The sequence below is a fragment of the Anastrepha obliqua genome, chromosome 2 (assembly GCF_027943255.1).
Source record: "Anastrepha obliqua isolate idAnaObli1 chromosome 2, idAnaObli1_1.0, whole genome shotgun sequence".
Taxonomy (NCBI): Eukaryota; Metazoa; Arthropoda; class Insecta; order Diptera; family Tephritidae; genus Anastrepha; species Anastrepha obliqua.
In genome coordinates, this window is record NC_072893.1 from 25238804 (window position 1) to 25256390 (window position 17587).

Consider the following 17587-nt stretch of genomic DNA (forward strand, 5'->3'; position numbering starts at 1 on the left):
CCCTCGGCTTAGGGGGTGCGCAAGGAGAGGAAATAGTGGGATGGCAGGGGTTTAGGAATAACAAGGGATCTTCGTCGATACGGTGATCTTCGCATGGTGAATGGGTGGCCACCAAATACGCCGTAAAGCAGATGGATGGCTAGCCAATCCCCATATGGAGCTTCCCTCATAGTTCGTGTTGGCTTGGTCCCCATGGTATGATCACTTAAGCCTCATCCCTGCGGCAAGAAGACCATCATGATGAAGCCTCGCACATATAAAAACATGAATTTTATTACTCATAGACTGGTTAATAAGAAGATTTATTTCGAATACTTTTTGCAAGGCTATAAAAATACATACTTGCCAACATTTAGTAAAAATAATACTACTGCGATTTTATTCTAAGCATTTGTAATATTTTCAAAAAGTGTTATGAAATCGACTATACCATCCGCGTAATAATCAGGTTGCTGCTCAATGTCGGCTGCCAACATTTCCTCTTTCGGAGTGCTGCCGGACAAAACGAGCAACGCTTGAAAGCCAACTGCGAGGGCGAAGCGTATGTCGTGCGTCATAGAATCGCCAATAAACAGGCAACGTTTTGGATCTTTCAATTTGTAAATTTCCTTCACTATGTCACCCAACAATGCCGCCGGTTTGCTGACAATTATAGCCTCTTTGTGCGTAAACCTCTGTATTGTTTCGAGCGTATCACAGAATCCTAAAAATAAAGCGAAAATTAATGAGCAAATTACGGATGAAAAGGTGTAGAAACAAACCTGGCATCGTTAAATCGGATGTCATCGGCAACAGCCAGTCCGTGCCGGCCGCAATGAAAACGCAATCTTTATCTTTTAGATAACGTGTAGCCGCACAGATTTGCGCATAATTTAAGTTTAAATTAATGTCGTATAGGACAGCACCAACTTTTTGTTCAGGCTTTGTAACATCGGCAATCGTTTGGATTTGTACGTTTGGGGGAGCCTCCTGCAATGGTAGCAAACAGAATAATTAACGTAAATATGAGTTTAAATATTGATTTGTATATTACGCAGGAGAGTACGAGATCGTATAAGAAGCAGATGCCTCGAGAAAGTATAGCTACGTTGCTTAAAATTTGTGATCTGAGTCTATTTGATGATGATTCCTTCGAAAAAGGAATGGCATAGTGGACTCATTATTAACGAAAATGATATAACCATCTATACAAATGGCTCAAAATTAGATGGCGGCCGCCGTAGCCGAATGGTTGGTGCGTGACTACCACTCGGAATTCACAGATAGACCGTTGGTTCGAATCTCGGTAAAATACCAAAATTAAGAAAATTATTTTTCTAATAGCGGTCGCCCCTCGGCAGGCAATGGCAAGCCTCCGAGTGTATTTCTGCTATGAAAAAGCTCCTCATAAAAATATCTGCCGTTCGGAGTCGGCTTGAAACTGTAGGCCCCTCTATTTGTGGAACAACATCAAGACACACACCACAAATAGGAGAAGGAGCTCGGCCAAACACGCAAAAAGGGTGTACGCGCCAATTATAAAGGGTGATTTTTTAGCTATTATCTTTTTAAACAGTTGGTTTAAACAGCTGACGCACGTTTCGTGTTTTGTTTCACTGTCAAACATCTTCAGTTTGGTCTATAATTTAACGATGAATCGTCTTACAAACGAACAACGCTTGCAAATCATTGAATTTTATTATAAGAATGCGTGTCCTGTTAAGAAAATTTAAGATCCACTTTTTTATCGAAAAATTGTGTTCAGAGACGAAGCTCATTTTTGGATCAATGGGTACGTAAATAAGCAGAATTGTCGATTTTGGAGTGAAGATCAGCCAGAAGAACTGCAAGAGCTATCAATGTATCCAGAAAAGGTCACAGTTTGGTGCGGTTTATGGGCTGGAGATATCGTTGGACCGTACTTCTTTAAAGATGCTGCGAATCGTAACGTAACTGTGAATGGTGGACGCTACCGTGAAATGATATCCAACTTTTTTTTGCCCAAAATGCAAGAGCTTGACTTGCATGACATGTGGTTTCAGCAAGACGGTGCCACATGCCGCACAGCACGCGTAAAAAGGGACTTGGTGAGAGGCGAGTTCGGTGAACATTTTATTTCACATTCGGGACCTGTCAATTGGCCACCCAGATCTTGCGATCGCGAACGCCTTTAGATTATTTTTTGTGGGGCTATGTTAAAGCTCATGTCTATTCAGACAAGCCTGCTTCAATTAACGCATTGCAACACAACATTAAAGCATTTATATGTGAGATACCGGCCGAAGCATTGGAAAGAGTATGCCAAACTTGGACTAAGCGGATGGACCATTTGAAGCGCAGTCGCGGTCAACATCTGCATGAAATAATCTTCAAACATTAAATTATATGGAAATTATATGGACTGTACTATCGATTTAAATAAAAAGTTCATGCATTTTTCTGAATTTTACATGTGTTTGTTTGAAAAACTTTCCTATAGCTCCTAAAAAATTACCCTTTGGTTGTCTTATTTCTATTGCACCCGGTACGTATACGCAACCTTCTAATCAGGGAACCATTTTGTGGCTAACAAAACAAACAAAAACAATTTTTAGTCGACTCAAAAACAAATAGGCGATAAGCCATATGCTTGTTATGAGAATTCTTGGAGTTAATCGTAAAAAAATTATCTTGCATTAAAAATACACGGCAAAATATTGCAAATCACAACTAAATCTTCCCGCATAGCAGTAATAAATTGTAACCCTATTGTGCATATGCACGGAGCATACGTGCGCATGCATATTTAGGTACACATTTGGGTATGCATGTATGTGCATTAGGGTGCACCGAAATTGAAATGGAAATTTGAAAAGTCGAGGAAAGAAACACTGAGAGATTTGGTAACTCTTATACCGCTCAGGCTAAAAAGCTCATTGTATTTAAAGCTCTAGAAAGTGAAAGGGTAGATAGTCAACGAGGAAAAGAGTGTGGTAACAGAAGGAAAAGGATAGGATAGAATAGAGAAATAAATGTAGCTAGACCTGTGAGAGTTTTCCAGATTCTTTGGCAAATCTGAATATATCTTCCAATTTGAAATTATTAAATAAAATTAATGAAAATTACGAAAAAAAATTGAATGTGAAAACTCAGTATCCTGTAGATCCTAAACGGCAGCACACTCACAGAGAAAATGCTCAGTGCTATCCGCCTCCTCCTCTGAGCAAGACAGCCAAATCGGGCCCTCAATGATACCAATGGTGGTCACATGTTGACCGCATAGATTGTGTCTTGTAATAATACCGACCATCAGCCGAACGTCTTTTCTTCCGAGTTTAAAAGAAAGTTCGACAGTTTTCTGTTCGGGCTTGCCACAAAACACTTTGCAGTTTGGCAGCGTTCTAGACCGGACCATCGCTGTTTATGTATGTAAATTGCATACATAATCGCTTATCCAATTCATGATTCCAAGCTGATTAGGCTAGGTTAGGTTAGCCTGGTTGGCAACAAGCCACGCATAGACCTTTTTTTTTTTGGTCCTTAGCGATGCCAGATGAAGACCGACCTCTATGAATACCGAAAGTAGACATCATGTAGGATGCCAGCGCGTTTTTGGCGAATCTAAGAAGCGCTGGGAGATCCGCTTTTGAGACGTCCTCCAGACCCTCAAACAATGGGGCTCCCATGCATTTTAAACGCGTTTTTAATAATGCCGGACAAACGCATAGAAGGTGTTCTAAAGTTTCCTCACTTAATTCCTGTGGATCTGCAGGTTAAGTCCATTGCTGCTCAGAGTGCTATTAGGCTGAAGGAGATTGGTCTTCGGAGACAACTTCCTGTAGGACATAGTAGCATCTTGAAGCAGATCTGCCCTTCCTTCTCCGATATTCACACCGACCTCTCCATCCACAAACTGTGCTTTGAGGGTTGTGCTAGGGCTATCTTTCCGAGCAGGCAAGATTGGAAAGAGGGGAGATTTGGTGCAGATATATATTAGATGCCTCTGTTTTCACTGACGGATCCAAAATGGAGTCTGGAGTGGGAGCGGGGCTCTACTCTAAATCAGCCAGCATTTCGGTCTCCTTTAAACTGCCGGAGTCAAGCAGCGTCTTTCAAGAAGAGGTCTTCGCGATCCTGCAGGCATGCAAAATGCTTCGGGATCGCTGTTGGGAGGAAGACATTAATATTTTTTCCGATAGCCAAGCTGCAATCAAGGCACTGTCGTCGCCGTATTGCAGCTCTTTTCTCGTGAATTCCTGTAAGGAGGAACTCAAACGTCTCAAACGTGCAGGAAACATTTCCCTCATCCGGGTTCCTGAGCACAGGAACATAGAGGGAAATGAAATTGCCGATGAGCTTGCCAGGAAGGGGGCGGCAGAACCGGTTCCACCTGCCCCCTTCTCAGACATCGCTATCCCCTAGGCCGTCGTTAAAGGGAAACTACACAACTTCTTTCTAAGAAAAGCGCAAGACAGATGGAGGTCTGTCTCATCGTGTGCTAAATATTTCAGAAGCACTATGGCCTCAATACGATAGAAACAGAACGCTTAAGGTGATGGGAATCCCCCGGCATTCAATTTCCAAACTCATTGCGGTATTCACTGGTCACTGGGTGATCGGTACTCATGCGGAGAAGCTTGGAATTCCGTACAACCTCTATTGCAGAAGCTGTGGGGATCTTGCAGAGAAAGAGACTGTGAAACACTTTCTCTGCAAATGTCCGACGCTGGCGGCTAGGCGCTTGAGACTCCTTAGCGTGCCCTTTAGGAATGACTTGATGAAATTCTCCAGCCTAGATCCCTTTTCTCTCCTCCACTACATCAACAGCACTGGATGGCTGTAGATGATTTTCTCTCCTCCCTAAATCCTTTCACAGGTAGTGGTCCACATTCTGGTATAAAACGGCACGTAAGTGCTACTTGTAGTGTACCTGGGGTACTCTTGCCATCCTACCTACCTACCTACCTTCCTCAGCATCCTCTCTGCATTTCCTGCATTTGTCCGTGTTAGCAATCCCTATTTTGTACGCATGTGCAGTGAATAGATTATGACCTGTTAGCATACCTATGATAGTTCTGCAGTCCTTTCGCGAGAGCGTAAGTACGAATTGAGTCAGTTTTTTGTCGTTAGTTCTACACATGACTTTTGCTGTTTTGCATGTGGTCAGATTAGTTCACCCAGCTTCCACTCGCCTTTTCATATAGTCGTCTATTGCATTGTATATGGTACTTAGTGGTTTTGGTATGTCGTTCTCCTGCTCAAAATGTAGTCTAACAGCAGTTTTTGCTATCTCATCTGTGACTTTGTGACCAGGTACCCAGTAGATATGCAACCTACTATTTGCGGCTTGCAGAGCTGATTAGTATTATTGGTTCTGGTCCCTGTGCGGTAACAGCTGCTCCACAGTTGGCCAATTCATTGGCATTTGCATTTCCTTGAACACCGCGGTGTCCTGGAACCCATATAAGTACAAGCTTATTCTGTCTTGCAACAGAATTAAGCTTCTTTTTACATTCTTGAACAATCTTTCAGGCAAAAATTTCCATTGCCATTCCTCCCATAGCGTAATGTTATTTATCGTTTAAGTACCATCCGGCTCCAGAACCTATTTCATTATTGGACCCATCGGTAAAGGAAATATCCGTCAAACCTCTTTCAATGCACGCGGATTACTCCATTGAGTGAGTTGACATAAAATTAGGGTGCATCACTCTCAAATCTCTACACAAAACAATTCGATACTGTTTTTCTCACGAAATTACAAAATTTATTATAAAGGGTGGTTAAATTTCAAGGGCCGATGTTGAATGTGAACCACACCTAAACGTCAACGATACCGTTGGACTTCTTTCTTTGGGGTTATTTCAAAGAAAAGGTGTACGTCGATAAGCCAGCAACTATTCAAGAGCTAAAGGATGAGATAATTCGGCACTTAACGGCATAGAACCTCAATTACGCCTCAGCGTCATCGAAAATTTGGACCATCGGATGGAGGTGTGCCACCATTTGGCAAATATTTTGTTCCATACGTAATTGAGCCATACAAATATTATCATAATAAGGAGAAATGACAATAATTTCCTAAAAAAATTGTATTTTATTCAAAATCAACACCGGCCCTTGAAACTTAACCACCCTTTACATATAATATTTTAAGACCGATTCAAAAGTGCCTACAAAACTTGAGTTTATAAATAAAATTAATTTTTAAAAACACTTCTTTCAAAAACTCACCTTAGACGGTAAAAGAGTTTAAACTTCAAAGTTCTGCATAAAAATGTTTAAAAATTCTATCAACGGCATTAAAACAATTTTGTTTGCGAAGAACAAATTTGGAATGTGGAGGATTTCATTTTCCAAAAAGTGAAAACGCTGGAAAAAACCTTTCTGGTGGTATCTTATAAGTCAAAATCTCTAAAACTGTAGCTACTTATTCCAGTTTTCCTCAAACCGATCAGCCAAAAAAAAGCAAAAAAAAATAAAAAATTGGATAAAAATCATTAATCAATTAATTCCGTGGGAAAAACTGGAATTTTTTTTGGCGAGACGATCTACCGTACGTACATACATACATACACATATTTCTAAATGTTTATACATACCAAAGTAATTACATTTAGGCCTCCGCTTCGCAATGTTTCATTAGCCGTATCATAGCATAACGAGAAAACCGGCTGCTTAATGTTCTGCCTTTTCAAATAGTGCACCATAGACTTAGCTGGGTGTATAATATCATCCTAATAACAAACACACAACATACAGTAAATATTCAAATATGCGAATACGCGAATATATTTGAATTCGGTATTACTTTTTGAAAGTTTTCCACTCCTATATCACTGAACTTCTTCACATATCCCTCATCCGTTTGCAAACTGTTATTCGTTACAAAGAGCACCCGCTTGCCTTTCGCTTTCAGCGTATTCACAGCCTCTCCAGTTCGGGGCAATGGTGTAACTATCATCCACATTACACCATCACAATCGCAAATTACCACATCAAAAGAGTCGACGAAAGCTTTCTGATCCTGAGCGGATAGTTCTAAAATATGTCGTAATTTAGGCGCTGCCATCGTTGCTTGTCAACGCTGCACTACTCACGTCTATCTTTGCCGGAATGCTGGTGGCTACTCATATTTATGGTGCCCGCACTCACCGAAGTAAACGACCGTTCTGCGTCAGCTGACGCAATCAGACTTATGCTGAAAACAGTGAACGACGTTTGCAGTCCCTTACCGCAGCCCCTAACGAGCACAAAAACTCATCCCGTGAGAACAACTGCGTTCTTTTAGTTACATATTTACACAATACATCGGTTTGTGTGTGCATGTGTTTGGTTGTATATACACAATGTTGCCATTGATATTTTTGCTTACACACTTTTTCACACATCCGCGTTATCAGTTACAATTTTTCATTGTTTAATAAACCAAAGCCAAAAACCAACAAATGCAAATAGTTAATTTATCTATAATTAACATTATTCAACAGTGGTTTTAAGTTATTTTAATAAAAATTATAATTTTTCTAAGTTTATTTTGTAAATGATTTCGAAATGTACTGCTTGGCAACACTGGGTGGTGAGAGAGCAATCAGCTGACAGGGTTTTACGGGAATTTTCAAATATCGTGAAATAAAATCTACAATACTACCATACGGAAGTAAAGAATTTTTCATTTACATGGGGCTCTCATTAGTTTGATCGTAACAGCTGACAGGGGACTGAGTTTACGTCGTGCACTGTTTTCAGCATTAAGCTGCAATTAGTGGTGCTGTACCGCCATAGCCATGAACGTAACCACAGCAATCAGTTGTTCTGTTCAAACATATGGGCATCAGTGTAAACGATTGTAGGTGCCGCACCATAACACCATAATCATAATCGTAGCCGCACAGTGGTCACACAATTTATTCGTACGCTCACAGTTCATAAACAGATGCACTCAGTGATGGTAAATGATTTTATGAAAAATCCCAACACAGCCCAAAAAAATTCCCTACTTTTCCCTACGCTTCAAAAAATGTTCCCTATAAAATTCCCTACACTTTTTTCTCCTGTGTTTACACAATAATGAGGCACTTGCAACGTCAAAATTGAATTATTTGCTTAAGTTTTGGACTTGGTGCTGTTTTAAAATTTTATAATATAAACAAATTTTATTTCAAATATATATAAATACACATATTTGTTATATTATAAACACATTTATAAAGAAATATTCAGCAAAAAGACTAAAAATTAGACTTTATCATTACATTCATTTTTTCAGAATCCGGCACGATTACTTTTAAGAGTGGGATTAAATGGTCCACCACTTGCAGCGCAACATTATGCGCAGCTAGGAACATGCTAAGACTAATTTCGAAATTTCTGGAACCATTTGGTTTACTTGGCTTTTTCTTAAAAAAAAAAAACTGTTTATTTTAGGTGTCTTTTTTATTTTTTTTTTTTCATATTTTTTTGGTGCATTTTTGTTTCGGCGTACTTCTGTAAATCAGAATTGCCGCAGTTCAAAACTTTGTCGCATTCAGCGTATTTGCATTTGAATGAATCGTTAGCCACAGCTTTCAACGAGCCACTAAAATTCTTGTCGTCAAGCCACTTGTTTTTGAACTTTTGTTTCCGATGCTTGAAATTTTCTCCTATTGTTGCTCCGAAGAGTTGCTCATTTCTTGAAAATATATGCATTTTTAATATAAAAAAAGCTAAAACTAAAATAATTGCAGATTTACTTCAAAAGTGAAAAGCACCAGAAAACGCGGGACAACTAACAATTTCGAAGAAAAAATCGCGTTAGCGTTAACGAAGAAAAAAATGGCAATGTTGCCGTATTAACGCTTTAAAAGTATGCTGCCATAAGGAAAAAAATGCTGGCATGAAATCTTACTGCGGATTTTTATTTTAAACGAAACTTTTTAATTTTTTCCCGCTAATTTAAAATTTTTTCTGTCCTTCATGAAAATTCCCTACATTTACAGAATGAATTTAAAAAATTTGTCCTTCTTTTCCCTACACCCACATTTTTCGACAAAAATCCCTAGAGAATTTTCCCTACATTTACCCACCCTGAATACGCCTGATGCTTAGCACGATTTATACAGAAGAGCGAAATTTGGATAGATTCGTTAAAAAAGACATATTTATTCAATATTTAAGGGACAACTTCCAAACTCATTTGTGGAATTAGAAAACTTAAGGGGTAACACCACTGTAGAAATATCAAAAAATAAATTTTTTTTTTTATAAGCTTAAAAAATTCTTTGAACCTTTTAAAATACAGAACAAAAAGTTTTATACGTTACCGAAGTTTATTTCATAAATATTTTAAGCTTTTAACCAAGCGTTAGTGACTGCTACCTAACGACTTCTCCAAATTTCCAAACTTTAAACGCGTTTTTCTCAAAACACGTTTTCTGAAATTGGCACGCAGCATAACTCAAACAATTTTAAATATTTTTAATCAGGTTTTTCACTACGTCTGTAATAGAGTTTTTTCCTTCAAATGCTTGCTAATTCCACAAAAATAAATATTTTTTAAATCCCCTACGTGTTTCTCTAGCTATTCTTATCTAGATTAAGAAAAAAAATGTTTCTTTGTTCCAGATTAAAATTTACACCCTCTGTGCTGCGTGCCGCGGAGCTCCTTCAAGAGAAACCACATTACAAAAATGTCTCCAATGCCGCCATTTTGTAAAATTTTTCGATCAAACTTTGTAGTTTTGTATTTTAGTATATAAGTAATAACTTCCCAAATCAGAGTGATTGTTTTCCCTTTCCTTCTATACAAAAAAATTCTTTAAAAATCGTGTTTATTTTACGCGTGTACAGTGGTGTTACCCCTTAAGGCAATAACGAAAAAAGGCACAACTTTTTGCAAAAATATTATTCGTACATAGCCATATAAAGAATATTTTATTAAAAAAATAATAGAAAAAACGAGTATTCAGTACTTTGTTGGCCCGCCTTCAGCTTTGATAACTGCTTCCAAACGTCGCTGCATACTTTTTACCAATACTTTGGTCCGTTAGCTGCAATTTTCTCCCACTCAACACTGAAAGCTGCCTTGAATGACGCCTTTGATGTTATTTTGTGCTTTCTGATTCTCCCTTCTAAGAGTTCCGAGACATGCGCAATTGGATTCAGATCCGGTGATTGACGTGGTAAATAAGCCATTCTTGCACGAGATAAGATAAATGTTTTGGGTCATAGTCTTGTTGAAACAAGAACCCTTTAGTATTCAGTTCAAATTTCAGTTCTGTATTTTCTTTTCGCCAATTGAGGGCCAACTGATCTGAAAACATTAAATTTGGACTCATCACTGAATATGAAGGTTTCTTAAAGAAGAATCTGGTTCAATTATATAGCGTTTGGCGAACTCCAATGTCGTATCTCCGTTAATATTTATCCGAAATGTAGAGCTTGCGGCGTGCCACTCTGCTAATGATAACCAGCCTTATGCAGACAGTTACGGATTGCTTGTGGGCTTACTTTTTTATGCAAAGACTCTTGAATATATCGGCATAGTATCGGGGAGGTTATTTTTGGATTTTGTGCGACTGTTGCTACTCTATTGCGTTCCTCACGTGGAGCCAATATTTTTAGCCTTCCGGTTCGCCTACCGCAGAATGCGATTTGCAAATTGTTCTGCCGATTTCGCGCAGAGACTTGTTTTCCACGACAATTTATTGGATTGGCTACTAAGTAATTGTGGATTTTTTTAGAAAATCAAATACAATTTTCTCATGGAACTAAATAACTTTATTCTGTAATGTATTGCCCATTTTGATCAATGACCTTTTGCCATCTTTTAGGCAACATCATAATCCCACGTTCATAAAACTTCTGGGTTTTATTATCAAAAAACTGAATCAGGTACGATTTGACATCATCATCATAATTGAAATTTTTACCATTGAAGGAGTTTTGTAAAAATCGAAACAAAAAGTAATCAGATGGTGCAAGATCAGGACTATATGGTGGACGTGGCAAAACATCCCAACCAAGCATGTGCGTGGCCTTGCATTGTCATGATGGATTACAATACTTTTTCGATTTGTCAATTCGGGCAGCTTTTCTTCAACTGCATTGCTTAATTTCGTTATTTGTTCAATGTAGACATCAGAATTTGGTCGTTCGGTTGGGTGGTAAGAGTTAAAAGCAGACAATTCCTTTGCAATCCCACCAAACTGATAATAAAACCTTCTTTTGATGAATATCAGCTTTTGATGCTGTTTGAGTTGGTTCACCTGGCTTGCTCCACGATTGTTGTAAACAACCCATTTTTCATCGCCAGTTATCAGTCGTTTCAAAAATGGATCATTTTCATTACGTTTCTTTAACAAATCGCAGCTGAGTCAAATCCCGAATTTTCCATCAAATTCCCGATTTTAAAACCAAATACATTTCTGGATAGAGAATTTGTCACATAATGCTGTGAATAGTTTTTTTATTTCGCTTTTTGTTTATGTTATTAACAATTGAATTTTTTGCATGATATTCTTGTAAAATCAATATCTCAGAACTACAATTGATAATTTGATGAAATTTATTTCGCTTACCGAAAAATGTTTACTCTATCGATTTAACGTTCATAGACTGTGTATTTGTTGAAACAATAATTTTTAACAATAATTTTTATGAACAATCGCATTTATTTTTGCGTTTTTCACGCTCTAAATGGACAATATTCCTTCGTTCAATAATGTGTGTGACTAATTAATTAAAACACACTTTTTTGCCAAAATTCGTTTTTATTCATCAACATAGTCCCCTTTTAGGGAGATACAATCATTCCAACGCTTTTCCAATCTTTCGATACGATTTGTAAAACGATTTTTCTTTGCCTTCAAAATAGGCCTCAGTTTCGGCGATTACTTCATCATTTGAGCCAAATCTCTTACCACGGAGCATCTTTTTGAGGTCTGCGAAGAGCCAGTATTCGCTGGGGGCCAAATCTGGAGAATACGGTGGATGGGAAAGCAATTCGAAGCCCAATTCGTTCAATTTTGCCATCGTTTTCATTGATTTGTGACACGGTGCATTGTGTTGGTGGAACAACACTTTTTTCTTCGCCATATGAGCCCGTTTCTTTGCGATTTCGTTTTTCAAACGCTCCAATAACGCTATATAATAGTCGCTGTTGATGGTCTGCCCCTTCTGGAGATAGTCGATGAATATTATTCCATACGCATCCCAAAATACAGACGCCATAATCTTGCCAGCCGACTGCTGCGTCTTAGGTCGCTTTGGGCGGCTTTCAGCGGCTGCATGCCACTCAGCAGACTGCCGAATTGACTCTGGAGTGAAATGGTGGATCCATGCTTCATCCATTGTGATGTACCGACGCAAAAACTCCGACTTATTGCGCGTAAACATGTCCAAACAGCTCTTTGAATCATCGATTCGTTGTTGTTTTTGCTCCGGTGTGAGCAAAGGCGGCACCCATTTGGAAAACACCTTTTTCATACCCAAATGTTCGTGCTGATATCTTTAGAATGTCAGCAATCGCCCTCACTTTCACTTTATGGTCGGACATAATGATTTTCAGTGTTTTTTCAACGTTTTCCGGAATAACAGCGTCACTTGGCCTTCCAGTAATATAGATGGAATGTCATCGGTGTCTGTACGACCACGTTTGAATTCGGCATACCAATAACAAATGCTTCTTTTTGATGGAGCAGAGTCCGAATAATGTTTTTCAAGCCATTCCTGGCATTGAACAGTATTTTTTTTTTCATTAAAAAACAATGATAAATCAGCACACGGAATTGCTTTGAAATCATTTTTTTTTTTTTAACTCAAAAGTAGCGTCACTTAAAGCACTGTAACTTGTAAACAAATGGTCGGATTAACATATGATTTTGACAGTAAGCCTAAAAAGGTTGCCAACTTTCGAAAAAAATATTGATTTAGTTCTAGTGCCGCCATCTATGTGTCAGTCACACACATTATTGAACGTCCTGGTACAGTCAGATTAAGCGCACAATGCTCACCTTTAATAATCTGTAAAAAAAAAAATTTGTTTATCCAATCCGTTCTGAAGATATCGAATTTTTTGTCAAACTGTGTAAAGTTTTGATGCGCAGTATAGTCTGGTGCAACGCGCCGCGCTTCGCAGTTTTAAAAAGACATAAAAACGGATTAAAGATTCAAAAAGTGAGGTGTTTAATTACTAGAATTTTTATTACATACATCCATATCTACATGAAAACAAAATTTAATTAGTGATAATACTCTCGAAACAAGATGTGTCCTCGGAGAAGATTTTACTTCGAATCGTTTTGTTACTTGCAGGTTCGAAGTGATGAAATTGCCGCGTTTTTTTGATAGCTATTGCCTTATTGAAGCGTTTGGAAATTGTTTTTTCTGTGCATCTTGATCTTTTTGCGAACAAACAACGAAATCTAGCGATTTAAACGCATCTTTGGCCCACTCGAAAAGAACTTTAGCATCGCGAATATGATTTCCAGTAGCACACTGCGTACTTGCTTTTCGGGCTAGCCTTTTAACTGCTCCGCCGACCCCACCGCACGCTCCCTTGCCATGGGAAGTCGCGAAGAAATTCCCTTCGGCTTCGATTCCGTAATCTTTTTTGTGGTAATATAGGTTCAAAAAGTTAGATTTATTCTTGTACTGCGATGCAGCTCCATCAGAAAAAAGAAAACTTTTTTATATTTCTGGATCCAAATTTACTTTTAAGATATTTAACAAGTCTTGTGTTGAATAAGTGAACCGAACTTGTATCGTGGGTTAGTTTTTCAGAAATGATAACAAAGCTTAAATGATGCTGTTTACTATCGATAAAATAGTAAATGGCATACGGGTGAATGGTCACTTGGGTATTTGACCAGTGATGAGCTTGGATCGCATCTTGCACTTGAATTGTGTAGTTTTCTGCAAACTCTAACGTGACAACGAATTTCCCATCACTTGCAGTATTTTTTTTTTCTAACAAAGTAAGTCGCTTGGGCTTTTGATAAAAAGTCTTGCTTTAACACGGAAGCGAAGATTTACTTAAGGGGTAACACCACTGTACACGCGTAAAATAAACACGATTTTTAAAGAATTTTTTTGTATAGAAGGAAAGGGAAAACAATCACTCTGATTTGGGAAGTTATTACTTATATACTAAAATACAAAACTACAAAGTTTGATCGAAAAATTTTACAAAATGGCGGCATTGGAGACATTTTTGTAATGTGGTTTCTCTTGAAGGAGCTCCGCGGCACGCAGCACAGAGGGTGCAAATTTTAATCTGGAACAAAGAAAGATTTTTTTTCTTAATCTAGATAAGAATAGCTAGAGAAACACGTAAATTAAAAAATATTTATTTTTGTGAAATTAGCAAGCATTTGAAGGAAAAAACTCTATTACAGACGTAGTGAAAAACCTGATTAAAAATATTTAAAATTGTTTGAGTTATGCTGCGTGCCAATTTCAGAAAACGTGTTTTGAGAAAAAAAAAATCAATTTTTTGAAATTTCTACAGTGGTGTTACCCCTTAACTTTTTCAAAAACTCAGCTATATTATTCGTCGTTTGTACTATATCACAGCTGCAAAAAAAGTTGACAAGAAATTGCACTGCTAATTCATTTAAAATTTTTTAGTTACCGATCAGTGTTGATCCATTGAGTAAACGTGACTTCTTCAACGTTATTTTCAGTCACTATTTTTTGCAGTTCATCAATCATCGGGGCCACTGCAGGACATTTTTTACATTCCCATTCCCGCTTTATGTAATCTCGTAAAGCAGACTTTATATTCTCCACAAATGCTGAATTAAAAATTTTTTTTTCCTTGTTGAACATTTACTCTCGCTGTATATTCATTTTTTTTTTTTCGTTGATGATTTCTGCTATTATCTCTTTGACATTCCTATCACTTAATTTTGAAAAACGTCTGTCTCCGAGGACACATCAGCTGTTAATGCGTTGCGTTAAATGCGTTTCTTTTAGTTCGTGAGGAACCCATGTATCGAGTTTTTGAACACAGCCAAGTGGTTTTGAGTGATTTTCAATGCATTTATGTAATACATGAAGCTTCTCCGCAATCTCACATGTTGTACTGTGACGATCCGAATACTGTGACGAATCGAATCGATTATTGCTTTGATTAGGGCGTCATCAACTTCAACTGGACGACCAGAGCGTTTTTCATTTCTGAGTGAAAAATCACCAGAACAAAATTTGGCAAACCAATTTTGACACTGCGTTCTTTTAAGGCTTCGTCGCCATAATCAGCACATAACTTTTTATGAGCTTGCGATGCGGTTTTCCCTTTGCGGAAATAAAAAAGCAAAATATGACGAAAATGTTCCTTTTGATTTTCCATTTTTCGTCGAACGCCAAACGAAAACTACGCAACCGATGAAAAAACTTTTTTTACCGATTGACAGCTGAATTGCCAACTATCAAATAACCAAATGTGTTTTTGATTTGTACTACGTCTGCAAACCCAAAAATTCAACTGAAGCCATCCATGAGTGAAATCCGGAATTACTTAGTTGCCAACCCAATAATAATACTTCTACGAATTTCTCATTTTGCCACTTTCAATTGAGACGCGCAACTCAAACTGAATCGGCCATAAAAACTAAGAAAAACCAATCTTATTTCGTTTTCAGCAGTATTAGTAAAAACACAAACGATTTTTACTGTTACTTTTGCACCAATAATATTATGAGCTGAAAGTGTACGAATAAATGCATTTTGCTACATCTGCCTGCCTTCCTTGGAACCCTTCAGTGTGAGTTGAAATAACTGTCAATTAGTCACTTGTGATCTGTCAATTAGCTTGTTTTTGCCATTTAATTATATCAGTCAATCGCAGGTGTGCTCTGCGATTTTCACTATGGATAAGAATATCGAACAAAGAGTTTGTTTTAAATTTTGTGTTTTGAACGGGATTTCGTATGCCGAATCGTTGAAAATGTTGCGAGTGTGTTTTATCAAAAGCACGGGTCTACGAGTGGTATAAGGCTTTTGCAGGGGGTCGAGAAGTCGTGGAAGATTTGCCCCGTTTTGGTCGCCCAATAACGTCTTCAGCGGATGAAAATGTCGACAAAGTCAGGGAAATGTTGCCGGAAAACCATCATTTAAGTTTGAGGGAGGTAGCTCGGGACCTTAGGGTGTCTCACAAATTAATTTGCAACATTTTAAACCTGAATGGGGCATGAGATGCGTGGCTGCTGGACTCGTTCCAAGAGAGTTGAATTTCTTTCAAAAAATTTACCGGAAGAAGGTGGCTGAAGACGTCCTTGAGCACGTGAATTCGAACCCAACGTTTATACATCGCATCATAACGGGTAATGAGATGTGGGTACCATATATGAGTTTGACATGCAAACCAGTAAACAAGCAACCAGGCGGCTAAATGTCGCTATCCACCTGAGCCGAAACCCAAAAAACCACTTCAAAGTCGGACAAAAGTGAAAGTCATACCACTGGTTTTCCTTGATTATCTTCGAGTGTTGTGCACCCGGAATTCATTCCAAACGGTTCTACGGTAAATAAGGAATATTATTTGGAAGTTATGGGACGTTTGAGAAAGGATATGCATAGGAAAAGGGCCCAATTTGTGGAAAGAAAACTCATGGATCTTGCACCCTGATAACGCACCGTCTCACAAGGCTCATATTGTGAACACTTTTTTGACCAAAATCTCGACAAATATCATCGACCAGCTGTGAAATAATGCGTTTTCCGATAACAGGTGTTATCTATCGCTATCGAGAGATGACTAACAATTTTTTATGGCCAGAATTGGATGGTATTGATCTGGACAACGTTTATTTTCAACAAGACGGCGCAACGTGCCACGTAAGCAACGAAACCATTGATCTTTTACGGGAAAAGTTTTCGAACCGTGTTATCTTTCGAAGAGGTGATCACAACCGGCCACTGAGATCTTGTGATTTAACACTTTGTGACTTTTTTCTTTGGCGCCACGTGAAAGAGAAGGTCTACGCCAACAGCCCAGTGTCGATTCAAGACCTCAAAGATGGTTTTCGTGAGGCTATCGAGGACATAGGGCAGCCATTTAGCAATTGTGTTATGGAAAATTTCATGAAAAGGATATTGTCCTGTAAGCGTGGTCGTGGTGGTCATTTGCCTGATGTTATTTTCTACTATTGGCGGCACACCTTTTTGGGTGTTTGGCCGAGCTCCTCCTCCTCTTTGTGGCGTTAGGCTTGATGTCGTTCCACAAATGGAGGGACCTACAGTTTCAAGCCGACTTCGAACGACAGATATTTTTTATGAGGAGCTTTTTTATGGTAGAAATACACTCGTAGATTTGCCATTGCTTGCCGAGGGGCGACCGCTATTAAAAAAAAACTGTTTCTTCTTTTTGGTCCGAGTTCCGAATAGTACTCACGCACCAACCTATTTGGCTACAGCGGTCACGGTCGCGGTCGCGGTTAAACTTGTATAAATAGTCTTTGAAGCATCCATATCCACTCAAAAACTGGGTCGGGTAGAAGTCCACTTCTCCATATGGCCTCGTTAATCAAAGTTTTAGGTTGGGAAGTCATTTGAGCGTCCAACGCCCTTTTACAGAGTTATCCCACCTTTTTTGACACTCATCGAGATACAATTTTCTCGTAACGCCACACGAGTAGACGAGCTTATG

The 17587-nt window shown here is 38.5% G+C and overlaps 2 protein-coding genes across 5 annotated transcripts in view; one reads left to right on the forward strand and one right to left on the reverse strand.

The window, feature by feature from the left end:
• LOC129239082 (uncharacterized) overlaps positions 1–17587 on the forward strand; it is a 65336-nt gene that overhangs the window by 18607 nt on the left and 29142 nt on the right. Inside the window, exon 1 of one of the 4 annotated variants that reach the window (XM_054874375.1) lies at positions 15640–15703. The exons of the other annotated variants lie outside the window; for them this stretch is intronic. Within the exon in view, the coding sequence (XP_054730350.1) occupies positions 15660–15703 (44 nt within the window). The 5' untranslated portion in view covers positions 15640–15659. Of the gene's footprint in view, positions 1–15639; positions 15704–17587 lie in introns of those variants that run through there. 4 annotated transcript variants of the gene reach the window in all.
• LOC129239084 (uncharacterized) lies at positions 354–7135 on the reverse strand. Its single transcript, XM_054874377.1, has 5 exons — positions 7059–7135; positions 6770–6999; positions 6561–6695; positions 762–969; positions 354–703 (listed from the first exon to the last, which is right to left on the reverse strand). The coding sequence occupies exons 1-5, from the start codon at positions 7090–7092 to the stop codon at positions 384–386; spliced, it is 927 nt and encodes a 308-aa protein (XP_054730352.1). The 5' UTR covers positions 7093–7135; the 3' UTR covers positions 354–383.

Bases quoted from the DNA above. Each gene is read 5' to 3' on its own strand.
- LOC129239084 (XM_054874377.1), bottom strand. From the start codon at position 7,092: ATGAGTAGCCACCAGCATTCCGGCAAAGATAGAC. The intron at 970-6,560 runs GTATGTATAAAC...CTACCATTGCAG, and splicing joins GCCTAAATGTAATTACTTTG to GAGGCTCCCCCAAACGTACA. The intron at 704-761 runs GTTTGTTTCTAC...CTTTATTTTTAG, and splicing joins ATCCGATTTAACGATGCCAG to GATTCTGTGATACGCTCGAA.